Source organism: Littorina saxatilis, linkage group LG6 (genome assembly GCF_037325665.1).
Source record: "Littorina saxatilis isolate snail1 linkage group LG6, US_GU_Lsax_2.0, whole genome shotgun sequence".
Lineage (NCBI taxonomy): Eukaryota > Metazoa > Mollusca > Gastropoda > Littorinimorpha > Littorinidae > Littorina > Littorina saxatilis.
The window spans coordinates 10,684,710-10,704,709 of NC_090250.1; the positions used below are offsets into that span (position 1 = coordinate 10,684,710).

At 41.7% G+C, this 20,000-nt stretch overlaps 1 protein-coding gene across 1 annotated transcript in view; it reads right to left on the reverse strand.

The window, feature by feature from the left end:
* LOC138969674 (CD109 antigen-like) overlaps positions 1-20,000 on the reverse strand; it is a 106,023-nt gene that overhangs the window by 73,983 nt on the left and 12,040 nt on the right. Inside the window, exons 3-11 of the mRNA XM_070342533.1 lie at positions 16,598-16,788; positions 15,814-15,839; positions 13,731-13,932; positions 6,509-6,579; positions 5,652-5,777; positions 4,497-4,548; positions 3,665-3,749; positions 2,952-3,063; positions 2,201-2,281 (exon numbers count right to left, since the gene is read on the reverse strand). Coding sequence (XP_070198634.1) covers positions 2,201-2,281; positions 2,952-3,063; positions 3,665-3,749; positions 4,497-4,548; positions 5,652-5,777; positions 6,509-6,579; positions 13,731-13,932; positions 15,814-15,839; positions 16,598-16,788 — 946 coding nt within the window. The remainder of the gene's footprint in view (positions 1-2,200; positions 2,282-2,951; positions 3,064-3,664; positions 3,750-4,496; positions 4,549-5,651; positions 5,778-6,508; positions 6,580-13,730; positions 13,933-15,813; positions 15,840-16,597; positions 16,789-20,000) is intronic.

Below are 20,000 nucleotides of genomic sequence, written 5' to 3' on the forward strand. Positions count from 1 at the left end.
GTGGCTGCAAATAAAACGAACTTTCCAAAAAACATAATATCTAATGTGACCACCCAAAGTAACCCTCCCACTATAGGCAGCCAGGTGACTATATGGTCAACCAGTCTTGGATTTAAAGGCACAGTAAGCCTCCCGTAAACCATCACAGATACTGTCAGGCTTTTACACACAGTTCAAACACCCTTCCATTTGAACGCTCACCGAACGGGAACAAGGATGCCCTACGTAAAAAGCGAGCAATTTTTAAAGAAATAATTTTGCGGATTGTCTCAGAGACAATCGGACCGTGGTGCGTTTTGGCGCTAGACCTAACTTTTAAAATCTAAATAATAAATTGACAGCTTGTTACACAAACATTCTTAAATCATAAAATAATTCTTTTTTCATCAAAAAAAATCAGTACAATTCGAAGTTTTGAAAGTTTGAAAAAAGAAAAGCCGGGTCACGCAAGGTCGTTTCTTTCTTTATTTGGTGTTTAACGTCGTTTTCAACCACGAAGGTTATATCGCGACGGGGAAAGGGGGGGGGGGGGGAGATGGGATAGAGCCACTTGTTAATTGTTTCTTGTTCACATAAGCACTAATCAAAAAATTGATCCAGGGGCTTGCAACGTAGTACAATATATTACCTTACTGGGAGAATGCAAGTTTCCAGTACAAAGGACTTAACATTTCTTACATACTGCTTGACTAAAATCTTAAAAATGTAACCGTGTGCCGAAACACTACGATCACCTCGGGAAGCGAAGTGCAATCAAACAGGATTGAAAATGTTAGGGCTAATTTCTTAGCCCTATAAAAACTGTTATGCAAACCCGAAGGTTTCCATGAACATACAGACAATCGGAAACTACCAGACCCCATCACAAACAGATTTCCACAAACCACGGGTGTTGACTTAAAGGCCAACAACTCGGGTGCAGAGTCTGCTGTGAAAGGAGCGGTAGCCTCCCCTGTCACAATCGCCCCCGTTTGAAATGAACTTCGTCCCGAAGTTCCGAACCGGGAGACCACTGTCCATCCCAAGTTCGCAGAATGGGAACAGCACGAAAATGTTCAGTGGTCATATTATGCCATTACCTGAACATATCATGCCGAGTCCCATCCCTGCTCGCAAGCGCCAGATGTAACCGTGTGCCGAAACACTACGATCACCTCGGGAAGCGAAGTGCAATCAAACAGGATTGAAAATGTTAGGGCTAATTTCTTAGCCCTATAAAAACCCGAAGGTTTCCATGAACATACAGACAATCGGAAACTACCAGACCCCATCACAAACAGATTTCCACAAACCACGGGTGTTGACTTAAAGGCCAACAACTCGGGTGCAGAGTCTGCTGTGAAAGGAGCGGTAGCCTCCCCTGTCACAAAAAAACATTGACTATATTCTATACAAGAAACACTTAACAAGGGTAAAAGGAGAAACAGAATCCGTTAGTCGCCTCTTACGACAACGCAAGGTCGTGGTTCTCGTAGCAGACGACGGTTTGTTAGCATCGCCAGTTCCTCTGAACAGTCAAAAGCCATCGCTAGAGTTCTTGTGAACCTCATCCGTCTGTTTCGTGCACAGTCAGAGGTACATCATAACGTGCTATTGCAGATAAGCTCACAGCAAGCCGCATTCAAATTACAAACTGGCGACTGCATTGTGAAAAAGGGAAACTGGATCACACGGGTTCACGATGGCTCAGGGGTAAGATAAACCACGCAAAACTAAATTCCTTGAAAATTGCTCGCTCTTTACGGAGGGCACCTAGGATGTTCTCAAGCGGTGAGTGTTTAAATGAAAGGGTGTTTGTACTGTGTGTAAAAGCCTGACAGAATCTGTGATGGTTAACGGGAGGCTTACTGTGCTTTTAACTAGCTCGAACTTCACAAACGTTCAAGAAAATGGTACCAGTTTATAACCCGGTTGCGACCCTGCCATGATCTTGAAATTTGACCAGGGTAAACCATGTCTTGAGGTCATCAAACTCTCTTACTGTGTAAAGTTTTAAAGTACCAGCTTCAATAACGCTGAGAAACCCTCAACGTTAAATTTTGTCGTCTATGGTCGGCTGGTGTTTCAACATTCAAAATCTCGAGCAACGAAGACTCTCGTGATAGCTCAAGTTAGCTGGAACGAACCAACACAAAAAATCCAACAAACAACACAACCAATGAGACTTAAATAGGAGACACCACGGTGACTAGCTACTGACCTTGATTTGACCACCACTGTAAAGATTAGCCACTCTGTTAATGTCGTCTGTGGAAAGGGTAAACTTGGCCTCTCCGTCAATCTGCGATCAGCCGAGGAATAGAAAGGGCATGCATTCAAAACAGAAGAAAAAGAAAGCAACAAAAAAAGAAAAAGAATGAATAAATAAATAGATGAATAAGAGATAGAAGGATTGATTCAACGCACACATGAAAGTTATGGGCTATTACTACCGTCGCAGAGTGTCAGCATAAGCCAGTGTCCTGCTAACGTGACATACTTCATAGGCTATAAGTTATATACACCTGTACATAGGCAATACGCGTTGTTGCCCTTTTTATTTGGATACAGCAAAGTCAAGTACATTCAAATCAAAATAGCATATATATTCAAGATTAGATACAACTTACGCTCAGTGTTCCTACGTGTGCATACAATGTTGCCTGAATATGCTGCTCGTACGTGTGCTAATCCGCACTATATACATGTTAGTGTGAAATGTACATGTGCATACAATGTTTCCTTTATATCATGCTCGTACGTTTGCAGATTTGCGATATTTACATGTTAGGGTGAAATGTACATGGGCATACAATGTTGCCTTAATATGCTGCTCGTAGCTGTGTAAATCCTTGCTATACGTATATGTTATTGTGAAATGTACATGTGCATACAATGTTGCCTTAATCTTGCTTGTACGTCTGCACATCTTCTGTATTTACGTGTTATAGTGTGTACGTGAGCATACTGACATCAAAGGATAGCTCCATGTGTGTAGGTTCGTTCCCACAGGAATCAGGGCGTGCTGTGGCCGACATGACATGCAACTCCACCATTCCTTTCACTGGCTGACCGAACGTGTATCTGGGGTGAGACAAAAAACAGACGTTATTAGCGTGAGATAGGTACAGAATACTAAATAGCTTGCTGTGCCATACCTAGTTTACATACATGGTTGTTTTTGTTTTTCAATTTTGTAAAGATATTGAAATGCGAGCAAAGGCGAGCTTTTTCAATATTAAAAAAAAACAATAACGAGTGTAGACCCGGTATGACACAGCAAGCCATGTAGTATTCTGTTTATCCTCCTTTTTGCAATTGCATACCTTCTCCCTCAAATTCCAGAAAGCTGCGTTCGAACTTGAAGCATTTTATTAGTCTTGGCACCATTCATTCGCATCAAAAGTAGTTTGCCTTTTCTATCATTTTAAGGATGCACTTTGAACATTGCGCCAGTTAATATTTGAGCATAATGTGATCTTAAAAGACGTTTTCTTTCAAGAAGCTGACTTAGCAATCTCAAGGTTTTCTCACACACACACACACACACACACACACACACACACACACACACACACACACACACACACACACACACACACACACACACACACACACACACACATGTATGTATGCGGTATGACGTTTTCATCAGCATTTAGAGATAAAAATTCAAAATACTCACGTGGCCTTGACCTTTCCATGAAGTTCTGTGTCGTGCATCAGAGCGTATGAGGGTAATTCCACTACGACTGCGAACCTCGGCAATTCTGAAGAAAGAACAATGACGACGTAGACGATCATAAAGAAAACAAACAAAGCAAAGACGAAGGTTAGCGATAAAAACGTACAACCAAACGACCAGCCGACCAACCAACCAACCAAAAATGAAAAAATGAAAAAAAAATAACAACAAACAAACACACAAGTATACAAGCACACAACTCACAAAACGGCCTTTCTAGGACAGCTACAGACAAAAACACAGGGACATACATTAACAGAACAGGCGTAACCGATATACTTCTAGTCACTGACACACATAACAGGCAGACAGACAAGTAGGCTGGTAAACAGGAAAGCAGGATGGCAGATAACAAAAGCAGACAGACAGACAGACCATAGCAAGACACACAGAGAGACAGACAGACAGACAGACAAAACATAGCAAGACACACAGACAGACAGACATACAGACAGACCATAGCAAGACAGACAGACAGACAGACAGACAGACAGACCATAGCAAGACAGACAGACAGACAGACAGACCATACCAAGACACACAGACAGACAGACCATAGCAAGACAGGCAGACAGACAGACAGACAGACAGACAGACAGACCATAGCAAGGCAGGCAGACAGACAGACAAAAAGACAGAAATACGAACAGACAGACACGCACACACACACACGCACGCACGCACGCACGCACACACACACTCACACACACTCACACACACACACATACACACACACACACACACACACACACACACACACACACACACTTACGGTACTGTGCGACGCTGAATGTTTTTACATATGCGTCAACTCGTGTGGAGGTCTGAAAAAAATCTCCCGAAATGTTAATGTTGCTATACATTACAATTAATGAAATAGCTTTTGAGTCAGAAAAGAAGCCTTTGAATCTTTGTGAAAAACAAAACACTTTACACACAATATAATGAAGAAAGTAGTGTGTTTTTTCTTGGAACTTTACAAAGGATAGTTAAAGTATCACACATGAGAAAGGGGAATTGACTATTTTCGGAAAATTGCAATTTTGAAATTTTTTAAAAATAAATGCAAACATCATTAATAGAAAGGGAATTTTGGTTGGTATAGGCCTATTTGGGGACGACCACATCGTTTTTTCTCCGCTGAACTTAGTGTTTAGTCATGATTCTTGAGCCCTGTGATTTTCTTGCTAGCTTTGGATCTTTGGCGCGCACATACATGGTTTCATAAAGTAAAAATAAAGAAATAGAAAATAAGCGATGGAGGCGTGCGGACCCCGATAACAGTTCACACAGAATTGACTCTGGGAAATAAATCCCTCTCCAAAGTCTATGATGGAAACTCATGTCCATGGCGAAAAGCAGGGTGAGACCAGACATCCTACGTGTTTAACTGAATTCATTCGCGAAAAATCGCATACAAAATCGAGAAGCCCTTGTTTCTGGCATGGTTTGGTTTAAATGCTGGAGCAGTTCAATGACATTTTTATTTTTCAAATAGTCGCTGTAGGTTGTATTATTTAAGACTGACACTTTAAAGGCCTACCCCGTCTCCTGAAAACAGATCGTCGCGTTGTATCGTATCTAGCCAGGCTTAAACATGGGATAACACCATCTCTCCACTTGGTCACATACACACAAAAATACACCTTTATGGCTTACTGTAGTGAGTTGGATTTTTTAGATGAACGAATTTTCCTAAAAGGCCGCAGTGCCTTTTATGAAATTATTTCTTTAAAATAAATGCCTATGTGCACAGAGAGTACCCATGCAGTTCATGTTTGGTATGTGACCAAGCGGAGGGGTGGTCTTATTCCATGTAAAAGCCTGACCAGATACGAGACAATGCGGCGAACAATGTTTTCACGAGGCGGAATGAGCCTGTAAAAAAGTCTTCTTTCACGTTGACTGCGTGTCCTTTTCAAGGTACCTGGATCTCGACTGCAATTGTCCAGTCTCCAAAGATGGGTTGGTCAGCAAGTCCGAGGCTTCCCTCGACCACTCCCTCCCGTCCTAACACCTCGCTGTGGTACTGGATTTTGTTTCTGTTAGGGTCCTGAAAACACACATTCAAAATTAAAACAACAATCGACTGTGGGTGAGATGAACAAAGTTGAAGAACATGTCAGAGTTTGGTGGGTTATAGAAACAAGAAAACACCCAGTATGCTTCCCCTGAAAGCGGCGTGTGGTTGCCTGAATGGCGGGGTAAAAACGGTCATACACGTAAAATCCCACTCGTGCAAAAACATGAGTGAACGTGGGAGTTTCAGCCCATGAACGAAGAAGAAGAACAACAACAACAAAAGAATAATGTACACACCAAATCAAGGACAGCACACACCAGCACACATTCAAAAGCTCGAGCGGTATGCTTTTAGCGACAATGATTGGCATCATCACCATTACCACGTTCAGCACCACCACCACCACCCCCCTCGTCACCACCGCCACCACCACAACCACCTCTCATACGCCCACAACGATGTTTACACTTTCCGCATATGTTCTCACAATCTAACCGATCAACAAACCAGAGAGAGAGAGAGAGAGAGAGAGAGAGAGAGAGAGAGAGAGAGAGAGAGAGAGAGAGAGTGAGAGAGAGAGAGAGAAAAAAGAGAGAGAGACACACACACACAGAGACAACACAGACAGACAGACAGACAGATAGACAGAGACACAGAGAGACACAGAGAGAGGAGGGTTGGCATTTGTACCTGAGTTGGTATTTGAGTTAGATCTGTAAGCACTCAATGTGGAACATGTGCTGTTAATGTGATCCACATACCATAATTTCGATGGTGAAGTTGCCATTATACAGCTGCAGGTCAGGATACACTGCGAACACTCGGTAGTGAACTGTCGATATTGATGTTGAGAAAAAAGTAAGATGAAAATATAAGCGAGATGGAGAGAGAGAGAGAGAGAGAGAGAGAGAGAGAGAGAGAGAGAGAGAGAGAGAGAGAGAGAGAGAGAGAGAGAGAGAGAGAGAGAGAGAGAGAGAGAGAATCAGAATCAGAATCAGAATGTTTATTTGCGAAAACTCATATTGTTTATAGCAAAAGGGTGCTGGGGGGTTGGGTAATCGAACGATCCACGAACATCAGTGTACACATTGGTTTCAGTCTGTTACACAAAAACAATGCATCGTGATTCGGTCCGAAGCATCCAACTTGTAATCCAAGTCGGGAAATAACTTTTCCGTTTCGAACACGGTATTGTTCCATATCGATCGCGGTTTGTCACAAACACACATGAAATATGTGTGCCCTGTAGTTTAGCGACAGCAGTCAGTCTGGCATGGCACGGAGGTAGCACTGTACCAGTGTAGACACGACATGAAGGTCAGTAGTGAGATGGTCGATTTCTTCTCCAAAGACGTTGCGGTCGACTTGGGGCAGAATGACGTTGTCTGTGCTGTTTCGCAGTCGTATAACACAGTATACCGTGGTTGCACCAGGCAAATCTGTCCGAAGCGGTTGCACCCGTATTTTTCTGTCCGAAGGGAGACACGCGACGTAAGTTTCTGCACAAAATCACCTGTAATTCCTCACAAATGACATATCATCACAAAACTACCGTTTGTACTTTGGCCTAAGGTGTCATAGCATCATATCATCGATTTGTTTCATTGCTTCAATGTGTTTGTGAACGTTGGCCTTCAAGTATTTACACATTTCAAGCGCATTATGTGTAAATTTTGACTTTCCGCAGTTACTAGGGAAATTCAAGCACATGAGAAAGGCTACACGCCATTGTAATGTGATCTATGGTCATTTCTTGACATCTGGGTCAGATGGTATGATTTAAAGTGGTGCAGGAGCGTCATATTTCATGAATCTGTGAAGACATTTAAAGATTTGTCGGTTGCGCATCTCCGAAGTCTCTCTGTTTTTCTGGTTGCACACCCCCGAAGCAATCGGTTGCACACCGCCGAAGATATTTCAAAGAAATAAACAGGAATCTATTTGTGTCCGCCTCTGGGTATGTTCCAAATTGGTATGGAAAATCATATATCTGCTTGTCTGTGCCGATTTGGTGTACACAATATATATATATATATATCTCTCTCTCTCTCTCTCTGTCTCTCTCTCTCTGTCAGTCTCTCTCTCTCTCTCTCTCTCTCTCTCTCTCTCTCTGTCTCTCTCTCTCTCTCTCTCTCTACAGGAGTCTTATATGGCTAAGAGCAAAAAGTCGTTTATTAGGCTTTACCAAACACGATTCTGAAGGAAAGAGTGTTAGTGTGTTTAGAAATGACACTTTGTTCATAATCATTACTGTATAATTCTATTTTTAAAAATCGGGGAAAAATCGCGTGAGCGTTTAAAAATTCTCTTCGGGATTCTATTTCAAGAGGTGAAATAGACCAACTTTTGCTCTTAGGTGCATAGCAAATTAATAGCGGTTGGCTGTCTAGACGGCCAAACGATCTGGGCAGGCTCAGGTAAATTGACGTTTTGCTAACAATAAGTTATGAAGCTAAATCTGTTAAAAGAAAACCACACACGCCCGTTATCCTTAAACATCCTGTTTGGTGAAGCCCCAAAACACAATTTTTCCTCTAAGACGCATAACATAACGTTTAACCGTAGCAAGTTTTGTTGCATTTTGTGGTTGTATGACAATTGCTCACAGGACAAATGCTCACACACACACACACACACGCACGCGCACACACAACATTGCACTGAATTCATGTGCATGCCTTGTCAGATGCGAAAATGTCACTTTGGAGCATGAAAATCACACACACAAAAATATAAAAAAAATCCTCCGGGCGGCCCCAAAAATTGGGGCGGGCGCTGACGAACAACATTATTAATTTTATTTAGCACAAGGAACTTAGTCGATAAATATCGACAGGGGGCCGACAAATGGTTTAAATGTGAAATGTGTGTATATGGGTGTGGGTCTGAAACAAACAAACAAACAAACCATGTGAACCCCCCCGGGCCGCAGGCCTTCGATGAAATGATTGAGAAAAAAAAGGATGTTCTCAAATGGTTCAATTCTCATTTGGTCTGATTCTCAAATGGTACCGGTATACTTCACCTCCCCCCCCCTGGCCGCAGGCCTAGGATTAAAAAAAATAGTTAATTAATTATTTAATTTAATTAGAGTAAAAGAAAACATTAAAACGTTCATAATAAATGATAATAATAAACAAGAATTTAACACACAAAAAAACAAAAGATTAGATAATCCGCCCATGCTAGGAATCGAACCCGGACCGCTTTCGCCGTAGCAGAACGCCTTTCCCGACGTCTTACCACCACACCACAAACTCTTCATTGCTTCGTCAGTGAATTTAGTGATATTGTACCTAACCGCTACTGGCAGACATGGGCCGATTGATCGACCGGTAACTTCCACATTCTTCCACACACAGCTTTTTCAGTTGTTGAGGCCTTGCAAGGTTTTGACGGCAACAATAATTATTGTAGTTCTCTTAGACTTTATTTCTGTTTGATTTGTAATAATTATGTTGGGAAGACATATTTATCAATTGATCAGCAAAATAAAACATACTAAACAAGTCGCGTAAGGCGAAAATACAACATTTAGTCAAGCTGTCGAACTCACAGAATGAAACTGAACGCACTGCAATTTTTCAGCAAGACCGTATACTCGTAGCATCGTCAGTCCACCGCTTGTGGCAAAGGCAGTGAAATTGACAAGAAGAGCGGGGTAGTAGTTGCGCTGAGAAGGATAGCACGCTTTTCTGTACCTCTCTTCGTTTTAACTTTCTGAGCGTGTTTTTAATCCAAACATATCATATCTATATGTTTTTGTAATCAGGAACCCACAAGGAATAAGGTGAAAGTGTTTTTAAATTGATTTGGAAAATTTAATTTTGATCATAATTTTTATATTTTTAATTTTCAGAGCTTGTTTTTAATCCAAATATAACATATTTATATGTTTTTGGAATCAGGAAATGATGAACAATAAGATGAACGTAAATTTGGATCGTTTTATATATATATTTTTTTTTTTACAATTTTTAGATTTTTAATGACCAAAGTCATTAATTAATTTTTAAGCCACCAAGCTGAAATGCAATACCGAAGTCCGGCCTTCGTCGAAGATTGCTTGGCCAAAATTTAAATCAATTCGATTGAAAAATGAGGGTGTGACAGTGCCGCCTCAACTTTTACAAAAAGCCGGATATGACGTCATGAAAGACATTTATCGAAAAAATGAAAAAAACGTCCGGGTATATCATTCCCAGGAACTTTCATGCATTGTAAAATTTCATAAAGATCGGTCCAGTAGTTTAGTCTGAATCGCTCTACACACACACACGCACAGACAGACAGACAGACACACACACATACACCACGACCCTCGTCTGGATTCCCCCTCTATGTTAAAACATTTAGTCAAAACTTGACTAAATGTAAAAACGACACAACATTGTTAAAATTATTATTGGCCAACGTTGAACGTTTACGAAGGCCTCAATCTTCGCGCGCATAGACGAGATTAATAGATGCTTGATTTCGGTATTTTGAATTACATAACATTAAACCTTTGTCGGGCTTCATGGTCACGGCAACAGCCATAATACATGTAATATTACATGATGTATAATATTATATTTCAGCATATGTGAATTACATGTCATCATACCAAACTGTCATACATTTTTATTCCTACATTATTCTGATTGATCACAACCAAACCTACTATCATTGGACACATCCAAATGCACGCGCCTGTCCTTGACAATTTCCCACTGATCTAAAAATAAAATCAGTGCAATTTCCTGGGTCGGGCTTTGCCACAGACACTCACGGTTTGGCCTGTAGGTAAAATGTACAAAATGTATTTTCTGATTTGTGCACAAAATCTTTTTTCTTTTTTCTTCTTTTAACATAACAATGTTTAATGTCACTGTATGTTTGAAAGACCATGGTCACATTTGTAAAACAAATGTTAAATTAGAAAATAAATAACATTTTGGTTCATGATTTTTCCTACACCTGTGCTGAAAAGAGGAAATAAAAATGTCGGTATATAACTCACTCAAATACAGCAAAGTATGAATGGTTTGAGTTTGTTGCGGTTGACCCTGCACAGTTTGACCTCTGATGTTTTTGTTGAACAATTTTGCCGCCACCCCTCCCATAGGGTGACGTATTTCACAACTTCCTGTGTTACACAAACTCAGTGATGACCAATTTTGCCTTCACCCCTCCCATAGGGTGACGGATTTCACAACTTTCCACTGATGAACAACAATGTTGCCTTCACCCCTCCCACAGGGTGACGGATGTCACAACTTCCTGTGTACACAAACTGATGACGTATTTCACAACAAAATGGCGCTGCCCATGGTCAACCTCGAAACTATCCGTATGAATGGGGGCCTCCATAATAATGTAGGCAAAATAGAAAGGAAATGCTTCGGCGGTACTGCGCAACCGAAACAAAGCTAAAACTTCGGAGATGCGCAACCAGCCACTTCGGAGATGCGCAACCGACAAATCTTTGAATGTCTTCACAGATTCATGAAATATGACGCTCCTGCACCACTTTAAATCATACCATCTGACCCAGATGTCAAGAAATGACCAAAGATCACATTACAATCGCGTGTAGCCTTTCTCATGTGCTTGAATTTCCCTAGTAACTGTTTCTTTCTTTCTTTATTTGGTGTTTAACGTCGTTTTCAACCTAGTAACTGTGGAAAGTCAAAATGTGCACATAATGCGCTTGAAATGTGTAAATACTTAAAGGCCAACGTTCACAAACACATCATTGAAGCAATGAAACAAATTGATGATATGATGCTATGACACCTTAGGCCAAAGTACAAACGGTAGTTTTGTGATGATATGTCATTTGTGAGGAATTACAGGTGATTTTTGTGCAGAAACTTACGTAGAAAAATACGGGTGCAACCGCTTCGGACAGATTTGCCTAGTGCAACCACGGTATACGGTGTGCGTATGTCAGGACGTAGTCGTCTCCCCTTGCAATCAGCGTCTTCTTTCCACCTTTTCTTTCGCACACTACTTTTGTGAGAGTGCTGTTCCTCTTTCTGTTTAACAGTTTCTCTTTAAGTCGCACGTTCTTTGAGCAGTGTGAGGCTAAGTCGTAAACATCATCTGGTTCAAACTCTCGGTCCGTTGCTGCCAGTTCAGCTATTGATAGTGGTTTCGTCGTCTGCTGTCTGTGACGTCACAGCACGACACACCCCAGGGTTGACATTCTCGCACGTGGTTGGGCTTGCAGTGTGACAGAGGGCAGGTGCGTGCTGTGTTGGGGTGGCCAGGCTGCGTGTTTCACGTGATCTGTCTTCTGTGGAATGTTGTTGTGTGACACTGTCAATTGTCACTGTACTTGAATTGGCTGTGTGGTCAATTCCAAACGTCGATACAGTAGCTAAGTCTTTTAGAGAATCACCTTGAAAGTCAGGTTTTGCATTACATGAATCCATTCCCACCTGTGTTTTCCTTTGCTCTGCTCTTTGCTCTGCTCGTTTCCTGTCTCGGCGGATCTGTGCTGCTGACTTTTTTCTCCACTGGCCGGTTCGTGCAGTAATGGCGGCTTCTTTTTTTAATTTTTTAAATTTTTGCAGAATGTTTTTATTTTTTATTTTTTTATTTTTTATTTTTTTTACAACACATTATACATTACATCACAGTTCACATCGCCACTTACATACATACAACATGCATAAAAAAGAATGATCTAGAAAAGAGAGAGAAGTAAAGAGAGAGAGGGGGAAAGTTAAAGAGGCACTGTATAGGACTGTTTGACTACAACAACTACTAGACCCTTAAATAATATTGATTACTACAAGATTCAAGTTTACAACAGAATATATATCAAGATACTGTTAACGAATTAGGGAGGAGGAGTAGAGCCTAGTACTGGACAATTTTCATGAAACCAGGTTAGAATATGGTTGCCAGAGGCGGTCAAACTTATCTTCTGCTAATCCCCCCTTGTACTTTTCCAATAAATATCTACTTTTCAAAAGTTTCAAGAATATCGGAAGCATCGGTCTTTCAGAGTTCCATTTACATTTGTAAATATAAAATTTTGCCAGTAAAATAATGAAATCTAAGGCTTTATCAGTGAACATATTTTCCTGAACTCCAAACAATACCACCGCTTCCGAAAACCGGAAATTAGTAACATGATAACAACTATTAATTAACAGTTCCTGTAGTTCCTGCCAAAACCAGTTAATATGCTGGCAATGCCACATCAAATGATTAATTGTTTCTTCCTCATTGTTACAAAACGAACAATTAGAAGATTCAACAAGTTTTCTCAGAAATAAGTAGCGGTTTGTGGGCAAAGCGCTATAAATTAACCTCAGCTGGAACCATTTTAGCTGACAATCAACTGTTGTCTTATGACATAAGTAAAAGATCTTGTTCCAGCTGAGGTTATCAAAAATACCATTCCATTTTACCACACCAGCTGGGGCTGAGTCTGCCGCGGCCAAACACGAATGGACACTATGGTTTCCTTCAAATATTATTTTCCATGGTTTTTGCTTTAACAATTCATAGTTTGCCTCCTGTATTACATTTATCTTTTTCTGATATGCCTTAATAGATTTGACCATTCCTGCAATGGCGGCTTCTTGTCCATGTTGACTGGAGCTCAGACGAAGGACAAATACTGTGTCCTCTCCCTCGCCAGCAACTTTCCACGATTTAACGTGGTGGTCAGACATTAGGGTGGTTAGGATTGCTTCCACATGTGTTGGTATTCCAACAATGGTCATCTTGGCGAGTTTAAACCAAAACAATTGGAGAGCTACTGTCAAGTCGACTTGTCTCTTACGCCAGAGAGAGAGAGAGAGAGAAAGAGATAGATAGAGATAGAGAGAGAGAGAGAGAGACGCACACACACACACACACACACACAAACATACACACACACACACACGCACGCACACACACGTACACGCGCACACACACACACACACACACACACACACACGCCACCCCCTCCCCTACGCACACACCCTTTCAAACACATACCCAGCTGCCCAGGTTTGTAAATGGCTTTGTCAGTCTGAACGAAGATGGTGGTCACGTCAGAGATGGCATGGACAGAACTGGACACTGAACTGAACACAGAGTCACCGTTGTAATCCAGCGTGTGCCAGGGGCAGTCGGGAGAGTCATGCACACACGATACCTCCCAGTAGTGCACCGTCTGGGATCTCAAGTTGTCTGGAATCTGAGAAAAAGCATAGAAAACGTCTGTACTGACTGTACCACATAAACCAAACACAACGTCTGCGTCTATGGCATCATAAGGGGCAAATGATACCTGCGCAGAGTCAGCGGCACAGACGACGCACTGCAGATTATTGAGGTAATTCTTTTTTTTCCAGCCCGCTACACGTTGTGTGAAAAGAAAACAGGCCAAGTACTGGTCATAATACCTATCGCAGCATGCAGCGCCGCTGACTCTGCGCAGGTACAATTTGCCCCTAAGCAGTGGAAAAGCAGGCCCCTTGCCAGACTAGTTTGACACGACCTCATTTACATGATATCCACACATGTGGTTTGGACAATATTGTTATCTCATGAGTGGTCTCTCTCACATAATGTAGGATAAATAGGAACAGTATAAACACCTCCAGAATTGATGTACATTTAAATTTAGTTAAAACAATCCAACCTCATCTGTTGAGACGTTTACTGAGGATTTTTGTGCAAACCTTTCCGTGGCGCTCTCCTCAGTTTCACGCGATCGTGTGTACATGGCCTGGACACATGTTCTTTTTTTCTCTTTTGTTGTTGTTGCTGTCCTAACACCTGTTCCTTGTTCCGGTGTGCTCTCACACTGCCCCGTCCAGGCATCAACTGCTCCGACCACATTTTAATTGCTTTCTGCTGCCAGACTTACCGATTTTACAGACGTTCCAGGGAGGGTTGTCGGGTCGCTGCGGTGGGCGACCCTCTGAAGATGACACAGCACTGCTGCCGTGTCACTTCGACGGAGTGTTCAGTAGTGGTTCTGTCCCGAACCAACGGACGCAGCCCACTACCTTCTATGCCCCCTACTAACGACAGTGACTGTTAAGTCGCGAAGCCAGAGAGAGTAAGCGTCCCCTCCAGAGAGCAGACCGCCACTACGTCCCTCTGTCGACCCCTCCCCCCCCCCCCCCCCCCAGAACGTCACACGTTCACACATTTTCTTGGCGTTGAAAAGACATGGGTCCCTCTCTAACGTGTCACAAGAGGACGCTGCTCTGACTGATACAGACCCAGTACTGTGAAACTTGAATCCAGTAATGATTTAACACCACAACCTTTTGTTACTTATATGTTTTACCCGTATCACAAACGTTAATGCAAATGGACACTAACTGTATAAAAGTCTTATACAGGCATTATTATGGCAGAATAAATCTAGTTATTTTCAAACATCTTTGCAAAAATACTATTTTACAAATTGTCACGTTCTCCTCTTTTTGTGTGTGAAAAATATATATGAAAATCTTATTTTGTTATTGAGAACACAAGCAGCGTCCATTATTTCACGATAATGGTATTCCAGTTCATGTGAAGTCATTCTGTGTACATCCTTCAGCTACATTCTTGATCTTTGTTTGCCCTTTTACAGAAAACAATGTTTACGCAAATAAAGGAGAAGATACTGTGAGTGTATTAAAAGCAGAAGATACAATTTCATAATCTCTCGCCGAACGTGGGGATGGAACCCACGCCTATAGTGACAACTGGTTGTGAAGCCACACACCCACACATTCACACGAACACGCATACACAAATACACACAAATACACACACAAACACACACACACTGACTCACAAACACATAAACACACGTACAGACACGTACAGACACACACACACACACACATACACACACACACATACTCACACACATATACACACACACATACACACACAAACACACATAAACACACACACATACACACACACAAACACACACCCAATCACATCCAATCACACACACACACACACACACACACACACACACACACACACGCACACACACACACACACACGTACACACACACAGCCCATAATTGTGAGTTTGGTATGATGGGTTCATGTACACACTCACCGGGAGATCGAGAACTCCTGGATATCCTGTAACACAATGGGACATGAATTTAAACTGTGTGACTGGTTGCAGATTTCATTTTTTTCCAGATCTTTCTAGTGAAAACGTCTGAGTTTCACCTACCTCTACACCTGTAGTGAACAAGTTTGAAGAAGTGTAAAAGTTAACCTATATAAAATTTGGTGAGCGCATAGAATAGTTCAGAATGTCAACTGAATTACTACTTGAAATATTCTTTACATTAATCACAGTGAAAAAAGACAAATGTTAAACTCTGTAAAGTAAATCCAAAAGCAAAGAGACTGCCAACGTTCCAAAATTCAGAATAAAAAAACCCAAGAAAGATAAGTTGTTGGAACGTTGTTATGGACAAAAATACGTTACAATCACAAATATATCAACCCAACGGTCTTTTAAGTGAACAGACAAATTAGTCACAAAAAACTTAGCTAGATGGAATCAGTTGACAGTTTTTGTCCACTCGCCAGGAGGCCGAGCGAATGAATGCTTGTATGACAAAATGAGTGACGTAGAAAAGGAATTTCATTTTGTCATACAATCATTCACAATCTAAATCTCTCTTGGCAGTCAGAAATTAGATCAAAAAGAAAATAGGGCGCTTTTTAGGACCACCATGTATAGTATCGTCCTACCTTTGGTAAAAAAAGGCGTACGTAGAAACCACCTCCACATCCTTGTAATGTCTAGTATCGTCCTACCTTTGGTAAAAATGGCGTACGTAGAAACCACCTCCACATCTGTGTAATTTATAGTATCGTCCTACCTTTGGTAAAAACGGCGTACGTAGAAACCACCTCCACAATTTTGTAATGTCCAGTACCGCCCAGTCTGTAGTAAACTCGCTCAAAAATCCTGGCCTTCAAGTTGTAGGGTTTTCCCCCGAAGGATTCGAACCCCAGCGTGAAGTTGAAGCCAGGTATGGCAACTTCAGGAACACTTAGCAGGTAGGTTCCACTGAAAGAAGAATGAACAAGTGTAAAGCGATGTAAAAACATTCAACCCATCTTTTCGTCTAACTGATTGGAAATGAACACCTTGGGTCATTCGCCACCGAGACTAAAAAGTCATGGGTTGGTTGAAACCCTACGAACGGCGAGTGAGAGCGTTTGTGTGAGTGGCTGTGTGTAATCTTTTTGAGTCAGTATGTAGGATGGACCAACCTTTTTTGTAATAATCAACTTCAATGTTTGTGATATCAGTGGAAATATTTTGTATGTTCTTTAAGAAGATAATAGCATAGACATTTTGAAAGGATCGGAGGTGCAATGGATTTATAGTGATTTTCTTTTTAAATAATAAAGTTGCACACACTCCTCGTGCACAATTGGTCATTTGATATACAAACTTAAGGGCAGGAGCTACCATGAAAATACACCGTTTTTCAGTTGACCACAACGTTCTTGAAACAAAATTGTTTGTGTGAAAAGTTGGTGTGCATTTGCTGCAATGTATAAGAAATAATAGTACATGATAAAATAAAAGATTATTTCTAAATTGACTTTGCAAAAATTATTAAATAAAAAATAATAACAGCGATGAATGGAATCATGTTACTTCATGGATGACAGTCTAATTTCAAAACTGCTCCCCATATTTGAACTAAAATTGGCTTACAAGTGTGTAAGATGTTTATCTTTGATTTGTTCGAACACCTTTAAGATATTGTTTTTCTAAATGTTGACTTTGTGGGTACAAAATGTCTCAAAACATCGAAAATGTGTATCTCTTTAACTGTCCTTCCTAGAGCTAATCCTTTGGAACAAAACATCTATTAGTGTGTGTTATACATTTCTGCAAAATTCCAGATAATTCTAATGAATAGTTTTGAAATTATCTTGTCATCCATAATGAATTTTATTTTTCATTTAATAAGTTTTACTAAGTCAATCTAAGATCACATTTTGTTTTTGATCATATACTATTATTTTACATACATTGAAGCAAAAGCACACCACATTTGAACACAAACAGTTCTGTTTTATGAATGTTGTGGTCAAATGACTTGGAAGAAGAAAAAAAAATGTATTTGAAGACCGGCACGGTTGGCCTAGTGGTAAGGCGTCCGCCCCGTGATCGGGAGGTCGTGGGTTCGAACCCCGGCCGGGTCATACCTATGACTTTAAAATTGGCAATCTAATAGCTGCTCCGCCTGGCGTCTGGCATTATGGGGTTAGTGCTAGGACTGGTTGGTCCGGTGTCAGAATAATGTGACTGGGTGAGACATGAAGCCTGTGCTGCAACTTCTGTCTTGTGTGTGGCGCACGTTATATGTCAAAGCAGCACCGCCCTGATATGGCCCTTCGTGGTCGGCTGGGCGTTAAGCAAACAAACAAACAAACAAAATGTATTTGAAGGTACCTAGCTCCTGTGTGGGCGTACTGACCAACCATCATCCGAAGTAAGTGTACACCAAACAAGGAAGAATGCCTGGTAGAAGTTATTAGCATTTTAGGGGGGTCGCTTTTTTCGGGGAGGGGGGGGGGGGGGTCATCTCCCTGTACCTGAAAACTTTATTTATGAAATGTTCTTTCAAGGTTGGCCTATTTTTCCGATTTTCAGATATGGAACCAGATACTCTAAAATGATTGATATTACTGTATAAATCCCCCCCAAATATATATTTTTGTTGTGTCTGATTGTTCATGTCCCTGCAACCTATTGTGTCTGATTCAAAATGTGCTCAACCAACGGTTCCTATCTAACGGTTTTCTTGATTCCAACATTTTCAAATAGAGCTAGAGCCATACAAAAACTTAAATACGGGACACAAGTAATTGCTCACAAGAATGAATAGGTGCAACCGTTTGGCTTTTAAAAGAAGGAACACTTACATTGGGGGGGGGGGGGGGGCATTTACTTCTGTCAAACAGTGACTAAATGTTTGAACAAAGACAAAACAATGGAGAGAAAGAAGTGACCAAGTATAATAAATAAAACACTTTGCAGTATTTTTTTTTGTGCATTGTCCTAAAATCAAGAAGATGTTTGAGCGTGTTTGAAAGACCAGTACTGTTCATATATACAAACTGTTGAATGAATATATTTTGAGCTTCATGTCCTACAGACCTTAAAGGGCAGCTGTCGGGTTGCCTGGTCTCAAAAATGCGCGGAGTCGCGTGCAAAAACGCGTTTAAGAGTTTTCCGAGTTGATTCAACTAAAGACTGTTGATTTGGTCCAGAAGAAGACACTTTCATCATTAGTTTGAAACCATTAAAATGCGTGAAACTTTCTGCTAGTTCTCACAATCCGCAAAAAAACGAAGCAGTTGGCAGGCCGAAACGACTCAAAATCCGCGACCGACAACTCTGTCAGCACAAGAAAGACGCCGCAGCGTTAGCCTTGCTGTGACGTCACTCGAGGAAGCCGATAAGGCCGCTGTGAAGTTTACAGTACAATGTATCTGTATCTGTCTGTATCTGTGGGTTACGTCGCTAGCATCCAGATTGCTGGCTTTGGCGCGACGGGTGGGTGTGCGCAGCGACGTCGTTTATCGGCGGCTGGTAGTCAGCGCCGCCTTGAATGCCTCAGTAGAGGCTGAGTGGACAACTGTGTTGTCCAGGTGATTCCACTCTATTGTGGATCGTGGGAAGAACGACTGTTTGTATTGTTCAGTGTTGCAGCGTGGTACAGCGAAACACCTGTCGTTGTTTTTTATGTAATTGTCTATGGGGTTGCTACCAACGTAGTCTGCTGTTTGTCTGCTGGGTCGGATCATGCGGCCAGCACGTTGAGGGGTCAGGAATTTGTCTGGAGGCATTGCCGGCACCAGCCCCTCAACCACCTTGTAGTAGAAAGTCAGGCGGAGGTTTACTCGACGTTCCTGGAGAGTTGGGAGGTTGTGGCGTGTCAGGAGGCCCGTAACAAAGCCAGGATGTCTTGTTCGGTAGTCGTTAGCGATGAAACGTGCTGCTGTGCGCTGTATGCGTTCCATCCTATCGATGTCCTGCGCTTGGTACGGGTCCCAGACTACGGCTCCGTACTCAAGGAGGGGTCGGACGAGGGCCAGGTAGGCATTTCGTCTGCAGGCTGCCGGGCAGTGGCGGAGGTTTCTGCGTAGGAAGCCAAGAGTGCAGTTTGCTTTCTTGGTGATGCTGCTGATGTGGTTTCTCCACTTGAGGTTGTCCGAGAATAGGATGCCTAGGTATGGGTTGGAGGGGACAGTTTT